At 39.1% G+C, this 20,315-nt stretch overlaps 2 protein-coding genes across 3 annotated transcripts in view; one reads left to right on the plus strand and one right to left on the minus strand.

The window, feature by feature from the left end:
- Nucleotides 1-8,826, minus strand: part of mtrf1 (mitochondrial translational release factor 1) — a 9,491-nt gene extending 665 nt beyond the window's left edge. The window contains exons 1-8 of one of the 2 annotated variants that reach the window (XM_051706115.1): nt 8,372-8,826; nt 6,333-6,421; nt 6,160-6,241; nt 5,941-6,048; nt 5,692-5,864; nt 2,623-2,740; nt 807-943; nt 173-271 (exon numbers count right to left, since the gene is read on the minus strand). In XM_051706115.1, coding sequence (XP_051562075.1) covers nt 173-271; nt 807-943; nt 2,623-2,740; nt 5,692-5,864; nt 5,941-6,048; nt 6,160-6,241; nt 6,333-6,421; nt 8,372-8,654 — 1,089 coding nt within the window. In that variant the 5' untranslated portion in view covers nt 8,655-8,826. The remainder of the gene's footprint in view (nt 1-172; nt 272-806; nt 944-2,622; nt 2,741-5,691; nt 5,865-5,940; nt 6,049-6,159; nt 6,242-6,332; nt 6,422-8,371) is intronic. The other variant, XM_051706113.1, reaches the window with a different exon arrangement.
- Nucleotides 8,827-12,817: 3,991 nt separating this feature from the next.
- LOC127445799 (coiled-coil domain-containing protein 122) lies at nt 12,818-18,159 on the plus strand. Its single transcript, XM_051706133.1, has 5 exons — nt 12,818-12,949; nt 13,236-13,341; nt 15,221-15,619; nt 17,380-17,496; nt 17,707-18,159. The coding sequence occupies exons 1-5, from the start codon at nt 12,936-12,938 to the stop codon at nt 17,887-17,889; spliced, it is 819 nt and encodes a 272-aa protein (XP_051562093.1). The 5' UTR covers nt 12,818-12,935; the 3' UTR covers nt 17,890-18,159.
- The last annotated feature ends 2,156 nt before the right edge of the window (nt 18,160-20,315 follow it).

Consider the following 20,315-nt stretch of genomic DNA (forward strand, 5'->3'; position numbering starts at 1 on the left):
GAACAAACAGAAATCTATCAGATAAACATAATTGCTTATTTTAGGTTGAGTAGCACATTTAATGTCTTGTTGAAATCATGTTTATAAAGGAAATAACTCAAGTCATCGTGTTTGCAACTTAAAATTGCATTTACAAATAAAAGCTTTAGCTCAAGGATATTTTCCATGTTACCTTGATATCTCGTGTCACGTATCTGATCCTGTGATCTGTCACTCGGTCCTGACTGAAGTTATATGTGCGGATTCTCTCAGACTGAGATCGAGTGCCCACCTGCGTCACACAAACACATACAGTCATTTATTCAGTGTTCTTCATTTTTTCAGTTAAAGTTCAATAATCAAATGTTCATTGCATGTGTAACTACTGAATGTACTTCAATGATTTGTTAAACATAATGTAATAATACTTGTTATTGAAGTGTGTAATTTATGCACCACTAGTGTCATTAAATGCAGATATTACGACTGTTTTGATTGGTCTAACAAACAGATAGCCCACACCCAAACTTTACACCACTGGTTGAGCTAATGTTGCTGTGTTGGTTCACTCAAACAAACACAATGTCACAGAGTCAGTGTTTACACTCGTCAGGAAGTCAATCTACCAATTAATTACTGATCCTAGCCACATAAAACTGGGATTTAAGTGAAAATAAAGTTGCAGAAGAAAACTGCCGCAGTTAATACAGGCAGAATATATTTAGAACAACAATAAAATAAAATGATAAAAGTGTCTGCTAAACGACTACATGTAAATGAAATAGTATTGTGTATTTGTTGTATTGTCTTGATAGAATGTGTGTGACCTGTTGTTTGCGTGTCGCGTGTGTGTTCTCTCTCTGCTGTCCCATGCTGCTCTGGTACAGTCGCGCTCGCAGCACACGCATCGCCGTGTCACGATTCTGTAACTGAGAGCGAAACTGCTGACACTCTGATACGGTCCCTGAAAACAACGACACACAGTACACACTATCACATCTATCACAACACAAACCACTAATATACAGGTGCATCTCAATAAATTAGAATGTCGTGGAAAAGTTCATTTATTTCAGTAATTCAACTCAAATTGTGAAACTCGTGTATTAAATAAATTCAATGCACACAGACTGAAGTAGTTTAAGTCTTTGGTTCTTTTAATTGTGATGATTTTGGCTCACATTTAACAAAAACCCACCAATTCACTATCTCAAAAAATTAGAATATGGTGACATGCCAATCAGCTAATCAACTCAAAACACCTGCAAAGGTTTCCTGAGCCTTCAAAATGGTCTCTCAGTTTGGTTCACTAGGCTACACAATCATGGGGAAGACTGCTGATCTGACAGTTGTCCAGAAGACAATCATTGACACCCTTCACAAGGAGGGTAAGCCACAAACATTCATTGCCAAAGAAGCTGGCTGTTCACAGAGTGCTGTATCCAAGCATGTTAACAGAAAGTTGAGTGGAAGGAAAAAGTGTGGAAGAAAAAGATGCACAACCAACCGAGAGAACCGCAGCCTTATGAGGATTGTCAAGCAAAATCGATTCAAGAATTTGGGTGAACTTCACAAGGAATGGACTGAGGCTGGGGTCAAGGCATCAAGAGCCACCACACACAGACGTGTCAAGGAATTTGGCTACAGTTGTCGTATTCCTCTTGTTAAGCCACTCCTGAACCACAGACAATGCCAGAGGCGTCTTACCTGGGCTAAGGAGAAGAAGAACTGGACTGTTGCCCAGTGGTCCAAAGTCCTCTTTTCAGATGAGAGCAAGTTTTGTATTTCATTTGGAAACCAAGGTCCTAGAGTCTGGAGGAAGGGTGGAGAAGCTCATAGCCCAAGTTGCTTGAAGTCCAGTGTTAAGTTTCCACAGTCTGTGATGATTTGGGGTGCAATGTCATCTGCTGGTGTTGGTCCATTGTGTTTTTTGAAAACCAAAGTCACTGCACCCGTTTACCAAGAAATCTTGGAGCACTTCATGCTTCCTTCTGCTGACCAGCTTTTTAAAGATGCTGATTTCATTTTCCAGCAGGATTTGGCACCTGCCCACACTGCCAAAAGCACCAAAAGTTGGTTAAATGACCATGGTGTTGGTGTGCTTGACTGGCCAGCAAACTCACCAGACCTGAACCCCATAGAGAATCTATGGGGTATTGTCAAGAGGAAAATGAGAAACAAGAGACCAAAAAAATGCAGATGAGCTGAAGGCCACTGTCAAAGAAACCTGGGCTTCCATACCACCTCAGCAGTGCCACAAACTGATCACCTCCATGCCACGCCGAATTGAGGCAGTAATTAAAGCAAAAGGAGCCCCTACCAAGTATTGAGTACATATACAGTAAATGAACATACTTTCCAGAAGGCCAACAATTCACTAAAAATGTTTTTTTTATTGGTCTTATGATGTATTCTAATTTTTTGAGATAGTGAATTGGTGGGTTTTTGTTAAATGTGAGTCAAAATCATCATAATTAAAAGAACCAAAGACTTAAACTACTTCAGTCTGTGTGCATTGAATTTATTTAATACACAAGTTTGACAATTTGAGTTGAATTACTGAAATAAATGAACTTTTCCACGACATTCTAATTTATTGAGATGCACCTGTAAATATAAAACACATCTGAAGAGTATTTGTACCTGTGGGCAGGTGAACTATTCGTACAGCGCTGTCAGTGGTGTTGACGCTCTGACCGCCTGCTCCTTTCGATCTGAAGGTGTCGATTCGCAAGTCTTTCACATCGATGTGAATGTCAACCTGTGTGGAGATTTATTTCACCCAAAAATGAAACTCTCTCATCATTTACTCACCCTCATGCCATCCCAGATGTGTATGACTTTATTTCTTCAGCAGAACACAAATGAAGATTTTTAGAAGAATATTTCAGCTCTGTAGGTCCATACAATGCAAGTGAATGGTGACCAGAACTTTGAAGCTCCAAAAAGCACATAAATGCAGCATAAAAGTAATCCATGGTTTAATCCATGTCTTCTGAAGTGATATGATAGGTGTGGGTGAGAAGCAGATCAATATTAACGTCATTTTTTTTTTTCGTTAAATCTCCTCTTTCACATTTACAATCTTCTTCTTGTGTTATTGGCGATTCGCATTCCTCGTGCATATCGCCACCTACTGAGCAGAGAAAATAATTTATAGTAAAAAAGCACTTGTATATTGATCTGTTTCTCACCCACACCTATCATATCTCTTCTGAAGACATGGATTAAACCATGTATTACTTTTATGCTGCCTTTATGTGCTTTTTGGAGCTTCAAAATTCTGGTCACCATTCACTTGCATTGTATGGACCTACAGAACTGAAATATTCTTCTAAAAATCTTCATTTGTGTTCAGCAGAAGAAAGAAAGTCATACACAAGCATGAGGGTGAGTAAATGCAGAGAATTTTCAGTTTTAGGTGAACTATCCCTTTAAAAGGTTCATTTCAATAGACAGAAAATCTATTCAATGCAGTCTGCATAAACACCTGCACATCTGAACAGAACTGAACAGATACAAAATGCATCAATATATGAGAATGTTAAGAAGACCTTTAGAGGACAGGGAAAGAGTTTTGTGTTTCCTCGTAATACCTTTATGCATCCCTAATGAAAACCATGGTTAACTACAGTAATTATAGTTCAACTATGGTATTTGTAGTAAAACCATAGTAACCACAAACTTTAACATGGTTTTACCACAGTAACCACATTTTAACCATGATATTTACAGTAAAACCTTATAATTATAATAAAGGAAAAACTATGGTAATTAAATTAATAAAACATGTACAAAAAAAAACAAACAACAAAAACAAAACATGGTTAGTTTTTACTATAGTAAAGCCATGGTTAATTTGTGTTACATGCACCAAGGGTTTTTATAAGTGGTTTCCATTAAAATAATACAGAAAAACCCAAACTATGGTAATAAATATTCTAATCACTCAAAAAAAAAGTTACTAAAGTAACATGACGGTTAATTTGTGGTACAAGTATAGTTTTTAAAATCATGGTTTCCACCCAGAAATATGCCCTAATAAAAAAATAAACCATGGTTTCACTATAGTAAACTTTTTAGTGGCAAGAAACGTGTTTTTAGGGGGTCTGGGTATCTCTAGTAAAGACGCTGACTATCACACCTGGAGTCACGAGTTTGAATCCAGGGCGTGCTGAGTGACTCCACTCAGGTCTCCTAAGCAACCAAATTGGCCCGGTTGCTAGGGAGGGTAGAGTCACATGGGGTAACCTCCTCGTGGTCACTATAATGTGGTTCTCGCTCTCGGTGGGGTGCGTGGTGAGTTGTGCGTGGATGCTGGAGAATAGCGTGAAGCATCCACACGTGCTACGTCTCCGTGGTAACGCGCTCAACAAGCCACGTGATAAGATGCGCGGATTGACGGTCTCAGACGCGGAGGCAACTGAGATTTGTCCTCCGCCACCCGGATTGAGGCGAGTCACTACGCCACCATGAGGACTTAGAGCACATTGGGAATTGGGCATTCCAAATTTAAAAAAAAAAAAAAAAAAAAGAAACATGTTTTTAAAATCATAGTACATATAGAACAAATTAACCATAGTGTTCCTATAGTACAACTAACCATGTTTTTTGTTTTGTTTTTTACATGTTTTATGATTTTTATTACCTTAGCTGTTGTTTTCCTTTATTATTACAAAATTTGTTACCACAAATATCAGAGTTCAACTATGGTTACTGTAGTAAAACCATGATGAATTTTCGTAAGTGATGGATAAAGGTCTTGTGAGTGTCCTCTAAAGGGCTAATATAGCTGCAAGCAGCAATGCGGATTCCTCCTCAAAACAGAAAATTATGTAAAAATTGACATGGTAGAGACATGTACTTCACACATGTACACAACATTTCATTAATTTGTTATTAAACATTGCAAGATTCTTCATATGAACTGGTGATTGAATCAAAGTATCGGTTTTATGACTAGCAGATTTGTAAAGCATTATTTTAGCATTAGCGATAAATAATAGTAAACTGTAATTCTGTCATCTTTTGACATATTAAGGTGAAATTTTGCACAGTACTTCAGAGTGATGTCATCTTGAAGCCTGTTAGGTTGGAAAAAACATTAGTCAAAATGGCATTAGATTTTTTGGACATATGGATATTGAGACAGTGTAGATATTTACATAAATGTGCACCTTTCAGCCATTTTGTATTGTATTCATTTTTGCTAAATATCAAATTGAAAGACATGTATCCTACACATACATACCGAGTTTCAAGTCAATTGGAGCTATGGTTCAGGAGGAGTAGATTTTTGTAGTTTTGGACAAATTTGTACTGTACAGGAAAATCCATCATGGCGGACTTTATGGGTTCTAGAGGCTTTTTTGTTCCTCATGAGAAATGAGGCATATATACCAGGTTTCAGAAATGTTGGACTTATGGGGTGGAAATGGCATCACTTTGAAAATGGACAAATTGGGGCGTGGCCTATAGCGCCACCTATAGGCTCACATGGGCCATTTTTGGTGTGGTAGTTACTCGTGGCCTGTAGTATCAATGTGCCAAATTTCAAAAATTTTTACTAAGGAGATCTTGAGTTATTGGGCAATTTAGAGCTACAGGAATAATAATAATAATACTAACAAAAACAATAGGTTCCTCCTACCGGAGGAATCCTAATAAGAAAATAATTATAAGGATTGTAACGTGCAGTGAGTGAATTCTCACATCATCTGGCTGCGGTAGCACAATGACTGTCATCGTTCCAGTGTGAATGCGCTGCATACGAGACGACAAACCCACTTCAGGAATCCTCTGAACTCTGTGTGTGCCACCCTCAAACTTCAACCAGCGATACACACCATCACCTGAGACCCTCACAGCAGCGTGATGAAGACCACCTGTAATCAATCAATCAATCAATCAATAACGTTTGAATAAATGAAGTGTGACTGTGAGGATGATAATTTAACATACCATAATCTGCAGGTGTGTAGTTGAAAACCTCAAAGTCCCAGTTTTTATAGCTGGCAAAACCCTGATACATATTAAACATCTCTCGAGTGAACTGCTGACAGATATCACCTACACAAAAACAAACATGTCCTCTAAATGCATCAGACTCTTACAGAATCAAGAATCACGTGGAGGTTACATGACATCTCTAGGTTTGATCTTTATGTCGACTGCACAAACCTCCAGTGGTTCGTCCAGCTACGACCTCCAGAAAGACATTTTTACTGTCATGTTCATCAGCCGGAACCAGAGACTGAATCAGCTGAGACAATGAAAGATCAAAATGTGAACACGTGAGACATAAGAGAGCAACTGTTGAGACAGACAGTCTGAAACTGAGGAAATGTTTAAACCTTCTCATTAAGTGTCTCTATTCTTCTGCTGATCTCAGTGTGTTCCTCTCTCAGGAGTGAAAGCATCTGCTGGTCTTCAGCTCTCGTATCTTTAACACACAATCAAAGAAGATTCATAATGACAGGCAACAATCATTGGCAGGGGCACAAAAACTAGTGAACTGCCTACATAGATGGTATTTTGGCCATTATAAATGTAACACTGTAAACCCCTTGTCAAAAAGTACTGTGGCGGTGCCATGGTGAGGTGATGGTATACTTTTGTGCCATGGTATTTATATGGTCCTCCAAGGTACTTCAGTGACTACTAAGACACTACTATAGTGAAAACAAACCAACACACACATGGTATTACCAGAGGCATTTAGCCTCAAATGGACCACTGGTATTAAAATGAATGGGGAACTGCTCCATATGGCGGATGTGGAAAAGGAAGACCTGCTTTACAGTTAGAGGTCGACCGATAGTGGATTTTGCCGATACCGATCACAAATGTGGCAGAAAATGGTGATAACCGATTAAACGACCAATAGTTTTTACAAATCGATTTTTAAAATGATAAAGTCTTTCCTTACTATGACGGGCACAGACATTGACGCAACAAGAATAAAGTTAATTGAGCAGCCAAAATCCCAATAATAACCCAAAAAGATTTGGTGCATAACGCGGGACTTTTAACTATAAACAAGCCTGATATACACAAAGGACTCTTATTTTGAAATGACAAGAGACTTTGCTCTGTTCCAATGCTTTATATCAAACACTGCATCCGAATATCCTTCCCATACTTCCCCTACTATATAGTATGCCAAAAACAGTATGCCAGTGGAGTAGTATGTCCCAATCCATAATATTCATAAGACAGTGCCGGATGACCTACTACTTCCGCCGGGAATCCGAAGTGTGCTTAAATGACGCTTGTTTAACCGAACTTCAGTGGATTATTTTCACGGTTGCTGTCACATCATATATTCTGGTCACGGGACCATGCATACGTTCCCGGATTTTAGTATGTCCAAATTCTATTCATACTGCCTCTCGTATACCTAAAGAGCGGTCGAGAAGTGCGTTTCTCATCACAGTACATACTGTAACAGTACGCGGTTTCGGACACAGGGTAAAGTCTTTCTAGGAAGTCAGTCCACTGTTGGCCATCTTTGGAACACTCTCGGGAGCTCCTGAATGGGGAAATACCGAAATCTCAAAAAACGGTTGATCAATATTATGATCAAAGATCATAATTAAAATCAGCAATTAAATCTGACAACATTGGAATCATAAATTGTGATTCTTTAAAAAAAAAAAAATGAATCTCAGCTGCCTCCGCATTTGAGACCGACAATCCACGCATTTTATCACGTGGCTTGTTGAGCGCGTTACCACGGAGACATAGCGCGTGTGGAGGCCCAACCGAGAACCACATTATAGTGATCACGAGATCACGAGATGTGACTCTACCCTCCCTGGCAACCGGGCCAATTTGGTTGCTTAGGAGACCTGGCTGGAGTCTCTCAGCACGCCCTGGATTCGAACTCACGACTCCAGGTGTGGTAGTCAGCGTCAATACTCGCTGAGATAACCAGGCCCCCCCAAATTAAGCTTTTTATAGCATATATATATATATATATATATATTCACCAGATGAAGAGTTTTGTATGTATATATTTCACCAGATAAGGTTTAATGATGAAGAATTTAAAAAATGAACTATCGGTAACCATCGGCACCTTTTTTTGCAGATAACCGATAGTCCCAAAAAGACGATATATCGGTCTAGCTCTACTAGACCGATATACAGACATCATCTGTCAATCAACTCGAGAACTACACATTATTGGACCAACCTGAAAAACTGCATTTCTTTGCATAAAATAAGCTTAAAGTAAGTATTTCTGGGCATTATGACTCGAAAGGCACCTACTGTTTGATGCCTAAAATATTGTCTAGGTAGGCAGCTCACTAGGTTATCTAAGAGACAACCATAATCCCGTATGTGGGGTAAACAACGCGATTTAAAGTGAAACTGTTCTGTGACTTACTGTCAATGAGTGTTTGTATCTCTGTTAGTTCTCTCATCACTAGTTGAGCTCTCTCAAACGCGTTAAACACCTTCGACACTTCAACCAGTTTAAGATTTAAAACTTTCCTGTCAGACTCACTAACACACCCGCTCTCGACACTACTCGAAATACATTTATATTCATCTAACACGCGTTTAATGTGTCTCTGAACAGCATCGCTTTTCAGGAAATCATCAGTTTTGTGAGAGAATGGTCGACAGCTCGACACACTCCGCACGAGTCTGAACACAACCGACGCCATCTCTTCAAAATCATCACTGATAGTTATCTAATAATTATTATTCAAAAATGTTTGCTGTCTGTGTACTAATAATCGTCCATAACCTCCGCGCTTTTATCATTGGCGAGAGTGTGACGGTCAACTAGCGTGTTACGACAGTAAGTCACCATTTGCGGATACCATACAAATGAATGGGGAGAGCCGAAAACTGACACCTACTTGTCGCAAAGTATTCCGTGACTTCCCTTATAAAACAGCTATTTTATCGTAGTAAACTCCACACATAGTTCACTCCAAAAGGATTGTTTAGTGTAAAACATGTTGAAGATTGATAGACAGGCGGTCAGTTCATTAAGTGATGAGCTGTTCCCTCATAAAATAAGTTTATTCAGCGTCGGGAAGCATCTCTTCCATAGACATCCATTCAAATAGAACGCCAGTGCGCCGCCCGCGTTATGCTATTCTATGCAAACCTTGGAAGCTCAACTTTCAGACGGTCTCTGACAATACACGTATGATTTTAAAGAGGCGGGGTTTTAGCGGCCCGGATGTGGTCAGATATGAAGGATCTAAATAGTATTTCTTCCATTTAAACTCTTTTCTGCGTATTCTCAATTAAATCGCTATGTAAAGTTAGTGTCTTTATAAAGGTGTAAATTATTGTTCAGTCCGCTATTGAAGTATGTCATATGGAATATATGTCATATGGAACCTGTTACATTTCTCAGCGCTGTACAGGATGGACCAATCACATTCGTTTGTAATTACGGGATGATAATTTAAAAATAATTTAGAACTTAATAAGGCGAATTTATATTTGTATTTCAGGTACAAATCCTCAGATAATAGATTAAAATATATATTTTATATATTAAAAGAGGAAGAACAGAAATGTCTTATAGAGCGCAACAGTCTGGTTCCAGAAGTAAAAATCCCATTGATTTATCCCATAGACGAGTTGATTTTCAAAGATAACCTATAAACCATTAAAGACAGACCTACCATGAGCTACGAGGTTGTTTATCGATAGTATATGCTTCTGTTGTAGCCATTCATCTGCGTTATTTCAACTTCATTGTTTAAAAATCGTGAATTCATGGTAAACAACTACATTACCCATGATACAACAGAGAAAGATCCACCAATCAGAGAACTGCGGTCAACAAACCTGCAAAACGTGCCTTGGAGCGACCGCCCACTCCCATGACACACTGAATGACGTAATCGAGTCTCTCTTCACCCTTAAACTACTTATATATTTGTACATATCAGAATATTCTGCAATAAACTTAAACTATATTGTTTCTATACTTATAATCAACAAACTATAATCAATAGTTTTATATATTCCCATCATTTTTTATTCAATGACATCATTCGCAATGCTTCATGGGATTGTAGTTTGTGACCTCATGAAAGACGGTAAGTACACAATCTTGTATCTTTGTCTTTATGTCCGATTTTCACATAATTTTATGCCTCAAAACAAAGTTTGTGATGTTGTGATTCTCCTCGGAGCTGGTTGGTTTGGTTCATGGTGCACAACTCTTTTATGAAGGATTTTATTAAAATACTTCCGGAACCCAGACGGCTGAAAAAGTGGCGGGAACTGTTGCGCTCTATCCACCTTTTTCCTAAACGTGGAAGTGTTCCACAGTTTGCCTGTTTTCACCCACATCAGCGTTTATTCTTAGCAGGTTAAGTATTACATTTGTAGAAGTTGTCAAAAAACATATGGATCCATAGCGCCGATACTTCACAGAGTCGAGATGAGCGTTTTTTATAGACAGTGCCTCACCCGAGTGTGTAGATGACATGAAGCGATGGTCCGAGATAAGTTACGTTATCATTAACTACTTTGAGTTGTTATAACAGACAACAACTGCACAAGTTGAGCGTTAAATTAATTTGTACTCCAAATAACACTTAAATGGTTGTTATTCTCCGTCTGAATCGCTTGTTTCAGCAGATTTTAAATTGTGTCTAGGGATGGGCGGATTGATCCTAAAGTATTGATACTTCTGATACTGATGTTGTAACACACAAAAATATTGATTCTAAAAAAAAAAATTAAACTAGGGATATTATTATTTTTTGGTTACCATGACAATAATCATAAGCTTCAAAGTGAAATAAAAAGGATTAGGCTATATTAGCAAATACTTGTGCAGGATGGTAACTATTTCTTCTTCCGCTCATCTTAATGTGCTGAAAGACATGAGCAGACAAGCGCTCGAGCCGTCACAAGACTCGTTCAAACATGAGGGATCAGTGTCTTATAGAGGTGATGAGAGAAACAGCTTCTGGAGGAAATTCACACTACAATAACAACATATCTAAATGTGACATTTCTTATCATGAGTTTATGGGTAATTGTTGCTAATGTATAATTAAATAAAATAGTTAACCTTGGTTTTACTACAGTAATATTGTAGTAGTATCCATGGTTAATTGTGTGGTAACTATGGTTTAACTAAATACCATGGTTAAACTATAGTTACTGTAGCATGAAAACATGATTAATTTTTGTAAGTGTAAACAAAACAGAAGTCTAATAATTTTCTGTTTATGCTCACAAATGTAAAAAAAAAAAGAAAAAAAGAATTATGACTAAAAATAATATTTTAAATGACACATTTTATCCCAAGAAATAATAATAAAAAAATAATATAAAATAAAAAAAATTAAAAGAAGTATCAGTATTGACAATATTGGACTTGAAATAATTTGTATCGTATAAGAAAATAAGTGGTATCGCTAATCCCTACATGTGTCTTGAGACCAGAAACACAAAACAGACAGGTGGCGGAGGACGAATCTCAGTTGCCTCCGCGTCTGAGACCGTCAATCCGCGCATCTTATCACGTGGCTTGTTGAGCGCGTTACCGTGGAGACGTAGCGCATGTGGAAGCTTCATGCTATTCTCCGCGGCATCCACGCACAACTCACCACGCCTCCAACCGAGAGCGAGAACCACATTATAGCGACCACAAGGAGGTTACCCCATGTGACTCTACCCTCCCTAGCAACCGGGCCAATTTGGTTGCTTAGGAGACCTGACTGGAGTCACTCAGCACACCCTGGATTCAAACTCGTGACTCGGTGTGATAGTTAGCGTCTTTACTCACTGAGATACCCAGACCCCCTCTTTTAATGTTCGTGGTACCTCTTTCCCTTTGCGCTTCACTATGTGGCACTGTTTTGACATGGGGCGGAGTTTCGAGTCTGATGACATCACATGGGGCGTGACTTAAGGTCAAGGAGCATGTGCAGTTTACATGCACCATGATGCCCGCTGACTTCAAAACAAGCGGACGTGATCAGCAGAAAAATGTCACTGTGATTTAAGGTGTCTCATTTTCTCTCATTTCTAACCAAGAATAATATCACTTCATGTTAAAAGCTGAAAAAAGCTCATTTATGGTGAAAAACCTTCATGTAGGTTTTTATCTAATATCACTGGCCTGGGTCGTTTTATGTTTCTGCTATTTTCACCGTAACTAGGTTTTTAAAAACTCCTATTTACATAAAGGGAAGTATGTGTTTGTGCCATCAAATCCTTGATTACAGTTCTTACTGTTACCTGTCTGATCAAAACACCTGACACTGTTTCATGCTGTCGTTTGATTCAGTGTAAGCTATTCCTTTAAGTGCAACATAACGCAACACATCAATCTTATGTCTTGTTTTTAAATGCTGTTAATAAAATAAAATAAAAATAATAATAAGGCATTAATGCAGAAGAACAGCAGTATAGCCACAGAAGTCTCTTTATGAAATATGAATCTCATAAATTATATTCCATAAATGAATACGCTAAATTAGAGTTTGTGCAAGAATTGTGTTTAACTGTATAGGTAAGGGATTATACACGGGTGTATAAATGCAGAACGCACAGAACAAGCTGAATTCCATTATATTATCTATACTGATAAAAGTGGGAATGTTTTCAGTTGCTATAGTTCACTCTGCTCGCTCTGTAATGTGATGTTGCTATGGTTACAAACAGCGCCTTCATATCGAACGATGATTCAAACTGACCGGAAGTACTTGTGCATTCAACGGTTTAAACCGCACATATTCCAGCCAATCAGAATCAAGTATTAGAACAGAACATGGTATAATAAACTGTAATATTCTTCTATGACTACTTCTGAAACTCTTAATTTATGTTCATCAGAAGAAAGAAAATCATACACATCTGAGATGACATGAGGGTGATTAAATGATGAGAGAGTTTCATTTTTAGATGGACTGTCCCTTTAAATACTTCATCATCATCATCCTCCGTCAAACACAATAATGGACACTGTCAGGTACAGATTATCAGCTGTATTTCTGGGGAAATATACTAAATTCTCATTTAATAACCAGAAATAAATGAAGGAAAACCAATAAAAACAAAACTCGCTTAACTTGCTGTTTATCTCGATGCTAGTTTCAGAGATACAAATACAACACGATGCAAATCAACTTTAAAATCGCGAAAGAGTTCCTGAATTCTATGCTTCAAATTGATTTGAATAAAAACAATCGCTTTACATTAAAAAAATATCCAACATCAATGAATAATTAGCACACAAACCTGTTGTTTGTTTTCAGGGAGCCGGAGTTTCCTCTGTCTGAAACACTAGCGGAAGTTCTCCAGCAGGGGGCGAAACAAACTCTAGAGCTCAGAGACAAACAACACAAACACAACACACTACAGGTGTCGACACACAACACACACACAACACACTACAGGTGTCAACTCACAACACAAACACAACACACTACAGGTGTCAACTCACAACACAAACACAACACACTACAGGTGTCAAATCACAACACACACACAACACAAACACAACACACTACAGGTGTCGACACACAACACAAACACAACACACTACAGGTGTCAACTCACAACACAAACACAACACACTACAGGTGTCAACTCACAACACACACACACACACAACACACACACAACACACTACAGGTGTCAACACACAACACAAACACAACACACTACAGGTGTCGACACAACACACACACAACACACACACAACACACTACAGGTGTCAACTCACAACACACACAACACAAACACAACACACTACAGGTGTCGACACACAACACACACACAACACACTACAGGTGTCGACACACAACACACACACAACACACTACAGGTGTCAACTCACAACACAAACACAACACACTACAGGTGTCAACTCACAACACAAACACAACACACTACAGGTGTCAACTCACAACACAAACACAACACACTACAGGTGTCAACTCACAACACAAACACAACACACTACAGGTGTCAACTCACAACACACACACACACAACACACACACAACACACTACAGGTGTCAACACACAAACACAACACACTACAGGTGTCAACTCACAACACACACACAACACACTACAGGTGTCGACACACAACACACACACACAACACACACACAACACACTACAGGTGTCGACTCACAACACACACAACACAAACACAACACACTACAGGTGTCGACACACAACACACTCAACACAAACACAACACACTACAGGTGTCGACACACAACACACTCAACACAAACACAACACACTACAGGTGTTGACACACAACACAAACACACAACACACAACACACTACAGGTGTCGACACACAACACACACACAACACACTACAGGTGTCAACTCACAACACACACAACACAAACACAACACACTACAGGTGTCGACACACAACACACACACAACACACACACAACACACTACAGGTGTCGACACACAACACACACACAACACACTACAGGTGTCAACTCACAACACAAACACAACACACTACAGGTGTCAACTCACAACACAAACACAACACACTACAGGTGTCAACTCACAACACAAACACAACACACTACAGGTGTCAACTCACAACACAAACACAACACACTACAGGTGTCAACACACAAACACAACACACTACAGGTGTCAACTCACAACACACACACAACACACTACAGGTGTCGACACACAACACACACACACAACACACACACAACACACTACAGGTGTCGACTCACAACACACACAACACAAACACAACACACTACAGGTGTCGACACACAACACACTCAACACAAACACAACACACTACAGGTGTCGACACACAACACACTCAACACAAACACAACACACTACAGGTGTTGACACACAACACAAACACACAACACACTACAGGTGTCGACACACAACACACACACAACACACTACAGGTGTCAACTCACAACACACACAACACAAACACAACACACTACAGGTGTCGACACACAACACACTCAACACAAACACAACACACTACAGGTGTTGACACACAACACAAACACACAACACACAACACACTACAGTTGTCGACTCACACAATCTATACCATCATACACATCAGACATCCTGGATATACTGCTGAAATAATGGGGTTAATAAAACTAAACAAATATACATTCAGTGGGTATTAAAAGTCTGAGGTCAGAGTTTACTGTAAGAGTAAAGAGGTAATATTGAACAATGTTTTTGATGTTTGAATTCCCGTCAGGCTGCTCTGTTAGATCTGGATCAGAGCTGTGAGTGTGTGTCGTCTGATATAAAGCTGAAGGAGAAGCAGCTCAACGTTGTTCACTGTGATATTGAGCAGATTCAGAGCAACATCATCAGTCTGGACTCACACACACAGACCATCTTACTGGAAAACATTCATCTCAGAAACTCCATCCAGGATGAGATGGAAAACTCTCGCTCTGCACTCGCTGGATACGACTCATACCGCACTATAATGAAGAACTACAGAACGTCCGTTTCTCTGGTGGAGAGTCAAGCAGACGTTTATAAAGAGTTACTGGAGAAAGAGCAGAAGGTGTCTGAACTGAGAAACTCGCTGGAGGAACTCAAAGTGGATTTACAGAATCCTGTGGGAAATACTGTTCGTCAAGCTCAGGTGTAAACAATGAGTTATTACACACAACAACACTTGATCCTACTACTCACCTTGTGTTTTTCACACAGACCCCATGAAATGTCTAGATGAGTGCAGTTTTGAGCTCGTTTGTTGTAGGTGGTATTTGGGGGAGGGGCATGGTCATTCAAGAGAGCATTTGATTGGACAAGCCATTGGGATGCACTCCTCACTCAAAAAAATTAAACTTATGTTTCTTTTTTTTTTAAGGTTATCCAATTCAATTTGATGGAAATGTGTTATGAAACTGAAATGCATAAATCTTTAAAATAGGCTTAAATATTTTTTCAAGTGCTGAGTGCAAGATGAGTCATCAATATTTTTGGCCTGTATTCCCGGACGAGAAAGGCTGTACATTTAACATGTGTTTGTGTAAGTCAACTTTAAGAAGTACACTAGCATATAGATGACATAAAAAATAACAGACACTAATTTTTTGTTTTTTGATTTCATGGAGCCTTTTTTTATTATTATTTCTCCCCTTTTCTCCCCAATTCAGAATGCCCAATTCCCAGTGCGCACTAAGTCCTCGTGGTGGCGCGGTTACTCACCTCAATCCAGGTGGGGGAGGACGAATCTCAGTTGCCTCCGCTTCTGAGACCGTCAATCCGTGCATCTTATCATGTGACTCGTTGTGCATGACACCGCGGAGACTCACAGCATGTGGAGGCTCATGCTACTCTCCGCAATCCACACACAACTTACCACACGCCCCATTGAGAGCGAGAACCACTAATCACGACCACGAGGAGGTTACCCCATGTGACTCTACCCTCCCTAGCAACCGGGCCAATTTGGTTGCTTAGGAGACCTGGCTAGAGTCACTCAGCACACCCTGGATTCAAACTCGTGACTCCAGGAGTGATAGTCAGCGTCAATACTCGCTGAGATACCCAGACCCCTGATTTCGTGGAGTCTTAAATTTGTTACCAAATACTGAAATTAAATCAGCTATTGTATTTGACTATGACTATAGAGCGCAACAGTGCCCGCCCACTTTTTCAGCCGTCTGGGTTCCGGAAGTATTTTAATAAAATCCTTCATAAAAGAGTTGTGCACCATGAACCAAACCAACCAGCTCCGAGGAGAATCACAACATCACAAACTTTGTTTTGAGGCATAAAATAATGTGAAAATCGGACATAAAGACAAAGATACAAGATTGTGTACTTACCGTCTTTCATGAGGTCACAAACTACAATCCCATGATGCATTGCGAATGATGTCATTGAATAAAAAATGATGGGAATATATAAAACTATTGATTTTAGTTTGTTGATTATAAGTATAGAAACAATATAGTTTAAGTTTATTGCAGAATATTCCGATATGTACAAATATATAAGTAGTTTAAGGGTGAAGAGAGACTCGATTATGTCATTCAGTGTGTCATGGGAGTGGGCGGTCGCTCTGAGGCACATTTTGCAGGTTTGTTGACCGCGGTTCTCTGATTGGTGGATCTTTCTCTGATGCATCATGGGTAATGTAGTTGTTTACCATGAATTCACGATTTTTAAACAATGAAGTTGAAATAACGCAGACAGATGGCTTCAACGGAAGCATATACCATCGATAAACAACCTCATAGCTCACGGTCGGTCTGTCTTTAAAGGTTTATAAGTTATCGTTGAAAATCTATTTGTCTATGGGATAAATGGATGGGATTTTTACTTCCGGAACCAGACTGTTGCACTCTATAAGTGTAATGTTGTGAGTCATGTGGTTTATGTTGCTCTTTCCAGAAAGAAATCAACATTCTAAAGGCAAATATTCATCAGTGCAGACAAACTGTGAGGGAGAGAAGAGCTCTTCTGCAGATGGAACAAGAGACTCAGTCACAGCTTAAGAAAGAAATCAAGGTAAACAGAGTTAATCAGCTTGAGCAGGGGCGTAGATTCTGAGGGTGGCTGTTAGGGGGGAGGTAACACCCCCAATAATCAAAAAAAGCAAGTACATTATTTATGCCATGAAATTTGGGAAATGCTTCATTCTGCCACCCCCTCAATGTTCAAGCCAAATCTACACCCTTGAGCTTGAGACTGAGTGAAAGAACTCTTTTTTCCATCTAGATTCAGCACCGGAGATGTGAGGCGATCATTAAACGTCTTCACTGTCAGCTGAATAAAGCTCAGTCCAATCACAGACAGATCTGCAGTGACATCAGTCACATGGAGAAAGAGGTGCAGGATCTGAAGAGTCAGCTAGAGGACGCCGCACAGCCTGAACATCACCTCACTTCCTCTCCAGTGTAATGCAGAGCTGTTTGTTTGGCATGACAAGTATATAGTTGACTACAACTGTGTTTCTATTTTTAAGGCAGTATGTTCTAAAGCTATACAGAGTGTTTTTGGAATGGTACAGCTATCATTTAAAATCAATATTGAGTTCAGTTCAGTGTGATTTATGAAATGTCTGGAATCATCTCTAATTAAACTGTAGGGGAAAGCCGTGTGTTAAATGTGTAGATGTGAACCGTTTCTCTCTGGCTAGTGCGGTTTATGTATGTTTGGATGTTTTCTCTCCAGTAAACACCAGAGAACAAGCAAATGACTCATGACCATGTTTGAACACAGTAAACAGCAAAATGTTCATTTTTCTAGACTTGAAGTAAGATGAGGTTATAGTTGAGCTGATATGAAAGAGCGTCTGTGTGAATGGGTTTAATTACCTTTTGATCTGAGCACACAATTAGTACTGGGTTTTTGAGTGGCAGTGAAGGAGGTTTCGTCCTAAAGTGACTTTTTCACACCACAGCATGAAATCACTGACTGATTAATCATTATTATATAACAATGATGATTTATTTACTGCAGAGGAATAGCTGAGCACTTTCTACTTACTCATATAAAACGCTGCATAAATCATGCAGGGAAATACAAATAATAAGTGTTGGGTAAAAGGCCCACAGGGGGGTTACAGTGATATCGTGTAAATATAGGGACAATAGTAATAAGGCACAATTTGTCAACTAATGCAAATACTTCTGAGACAGTAAGATGTTTATTCAAAATAACCACTTCAGAAAAGAGTGCATCATTTCCTGTTCATTTCAATCACATTTGACATTTAATAACATCTCAAGTATTCTAGAAACAATTGAATCTCCATTGTGATTGGTCATTGTGAGCCCACTTTAATCATTCTTTATATTGTGTTTTAAGGGGGACTTTTTTACCCCAAATACTCTCCTTTCACTTATAGGACACTTATTGAAAAACATCTGATTTCATCACCTTGAACAAAACTGAAAATGACAAATAAGTGTTTTGTCTTGAAATAAATGTGATCATTTCAGAGATTCTCATCAGCTACATACATTTGCAACATTTTAAAAATGTAAAAATGTAGACATTGCACATGATGACCTCATGGATCGGGAACAGTTTGCCATGTATAGTGACAGACAGGTGTTTGTGGGAGTTTTTGTTGCTATTTATTGTTTTGGGAGAAAGTAAAATTAAAGGAGCCTTTTACCCCATTGTACTCTACTATATCAGTGTATTGTATATTTACAGATGTTTTGGGGTAGAGTATTTAAAGGAGTTTATAAAGCACAGAGACATTATTTAAAACAATTATATTATATATATATATATATATATATATATAAATATTTCTCCCCAATTTGGAATGCACAATTCCCAATGCGCTCTAAGTCCTCGTGGTGGTGTAGTGACTCGCCTCAATCCGGGTGGCGGAGGATGAATCTCAGTTGCCTCCGTGTCTGAGACCATCAATCCGCGCATCTTATCACGTGACTTATTGAGCGCGTTACCGTGGAGACATAGCGCGTGTGGAGGCTTCACGCTATTCTCCGCGGCATCCACACACAACTCACCACACACCCCACCGAGAGCGAGAACCACATTATAGTGACCACGAGGAGGTTACCCCATGTGACTCTACCCTCCCTAGCAACCGGGCCAATTTGGTTGCTTAGGAGACCTGGCTGGAGTCACTCAGCACATCCTGGATTCAAACTCACGACTCCAGGTGTGGTAGTCAGTGTCAATACTCGCTGAGATACCCAGACCCCCAATTTAAAACATTTTTTAAGGTTGAGGTAAGTAACTTTTTCAGAGTTAAATTACTTTCTTAAAAGCGTAATATCAGAGTCATCTAGAAGTAAGCCATTTGTATGTTGATTTCCTTGAAAACTGTAAACACTGTGTCTCTGTTTGTTTTGAGTGACCCGTCTCAAGAGAGACAATAACATTGACTCGACCAATGACGTGAGTTGTGGGCGGGACTATCTGTTTGATCAATGAAAGATGAGGGGCGTATTCAGAAAGCTGTTTGAAAACAATGTTTATTTTTACAGTTCAGTTTGGTGATGCTAGTAGTGCAGAAATTACACACTTCAGCTTTAACTTTATTAACAATGTTTTTGTTTTGTTACATTTTAATACTATTAGGGCATGGACAAATACTTTTATAGAGTTACTATAGTTACCACAGTACAGTTGAATTCAGTTTAGAAGGCGGGAATCAGTTCCAGCTCATCATCTGTCGTGACAGTATCAGAAGTGATCGTATAAATGAATTATTAGACAGTTCTGTCTGTGTGATTTGCATCTGTCTCTCTCACACCTGTCTGAGGTTTGTTCCAGACCTATCATGAGTTATTAATCACACTATATACACTATTTCTATTTGCCTAACCTAAACTAACCATGTC

This window comes from Myxocyprinus asiaticus, chromosome 9, assembly GCF_019703515.2.
Source record: "Myxocyprinus asiaticus isolate MX2 ecotype Aquarium Trade chromosome 9, UBuf_Myxa_2, whole genome shotgun sequence".
NCBI lineage: Eukaryota > Metazoa > Chordata > Actinopteri > Cypriniformes > Catostomidae > Myxocyprinus > Myxocyprinus asiaticus.

What these genes read in the sequence shown, in the direction of transcription:
- LOC127445799 (XM_051706133.1), top strand. An exon ending in ACAAACACAACACACTACAG is followed by an intron (nt 13,342 to 15,220) that starts GTGTCGACACAC and finishes AATTCCCGTCAG; the next exon opens with GCTGCTCTGTTAGATCTGGA. An exon ending in ATACTGTTCGTCAAGCTCAG is followed by an intron (nt 15,620 to 17,379) that starts GTGTAAACAATG and finishes TGCTCTTTCCAG; the next exon opens with AAAGAAATCAACATTCTAAA.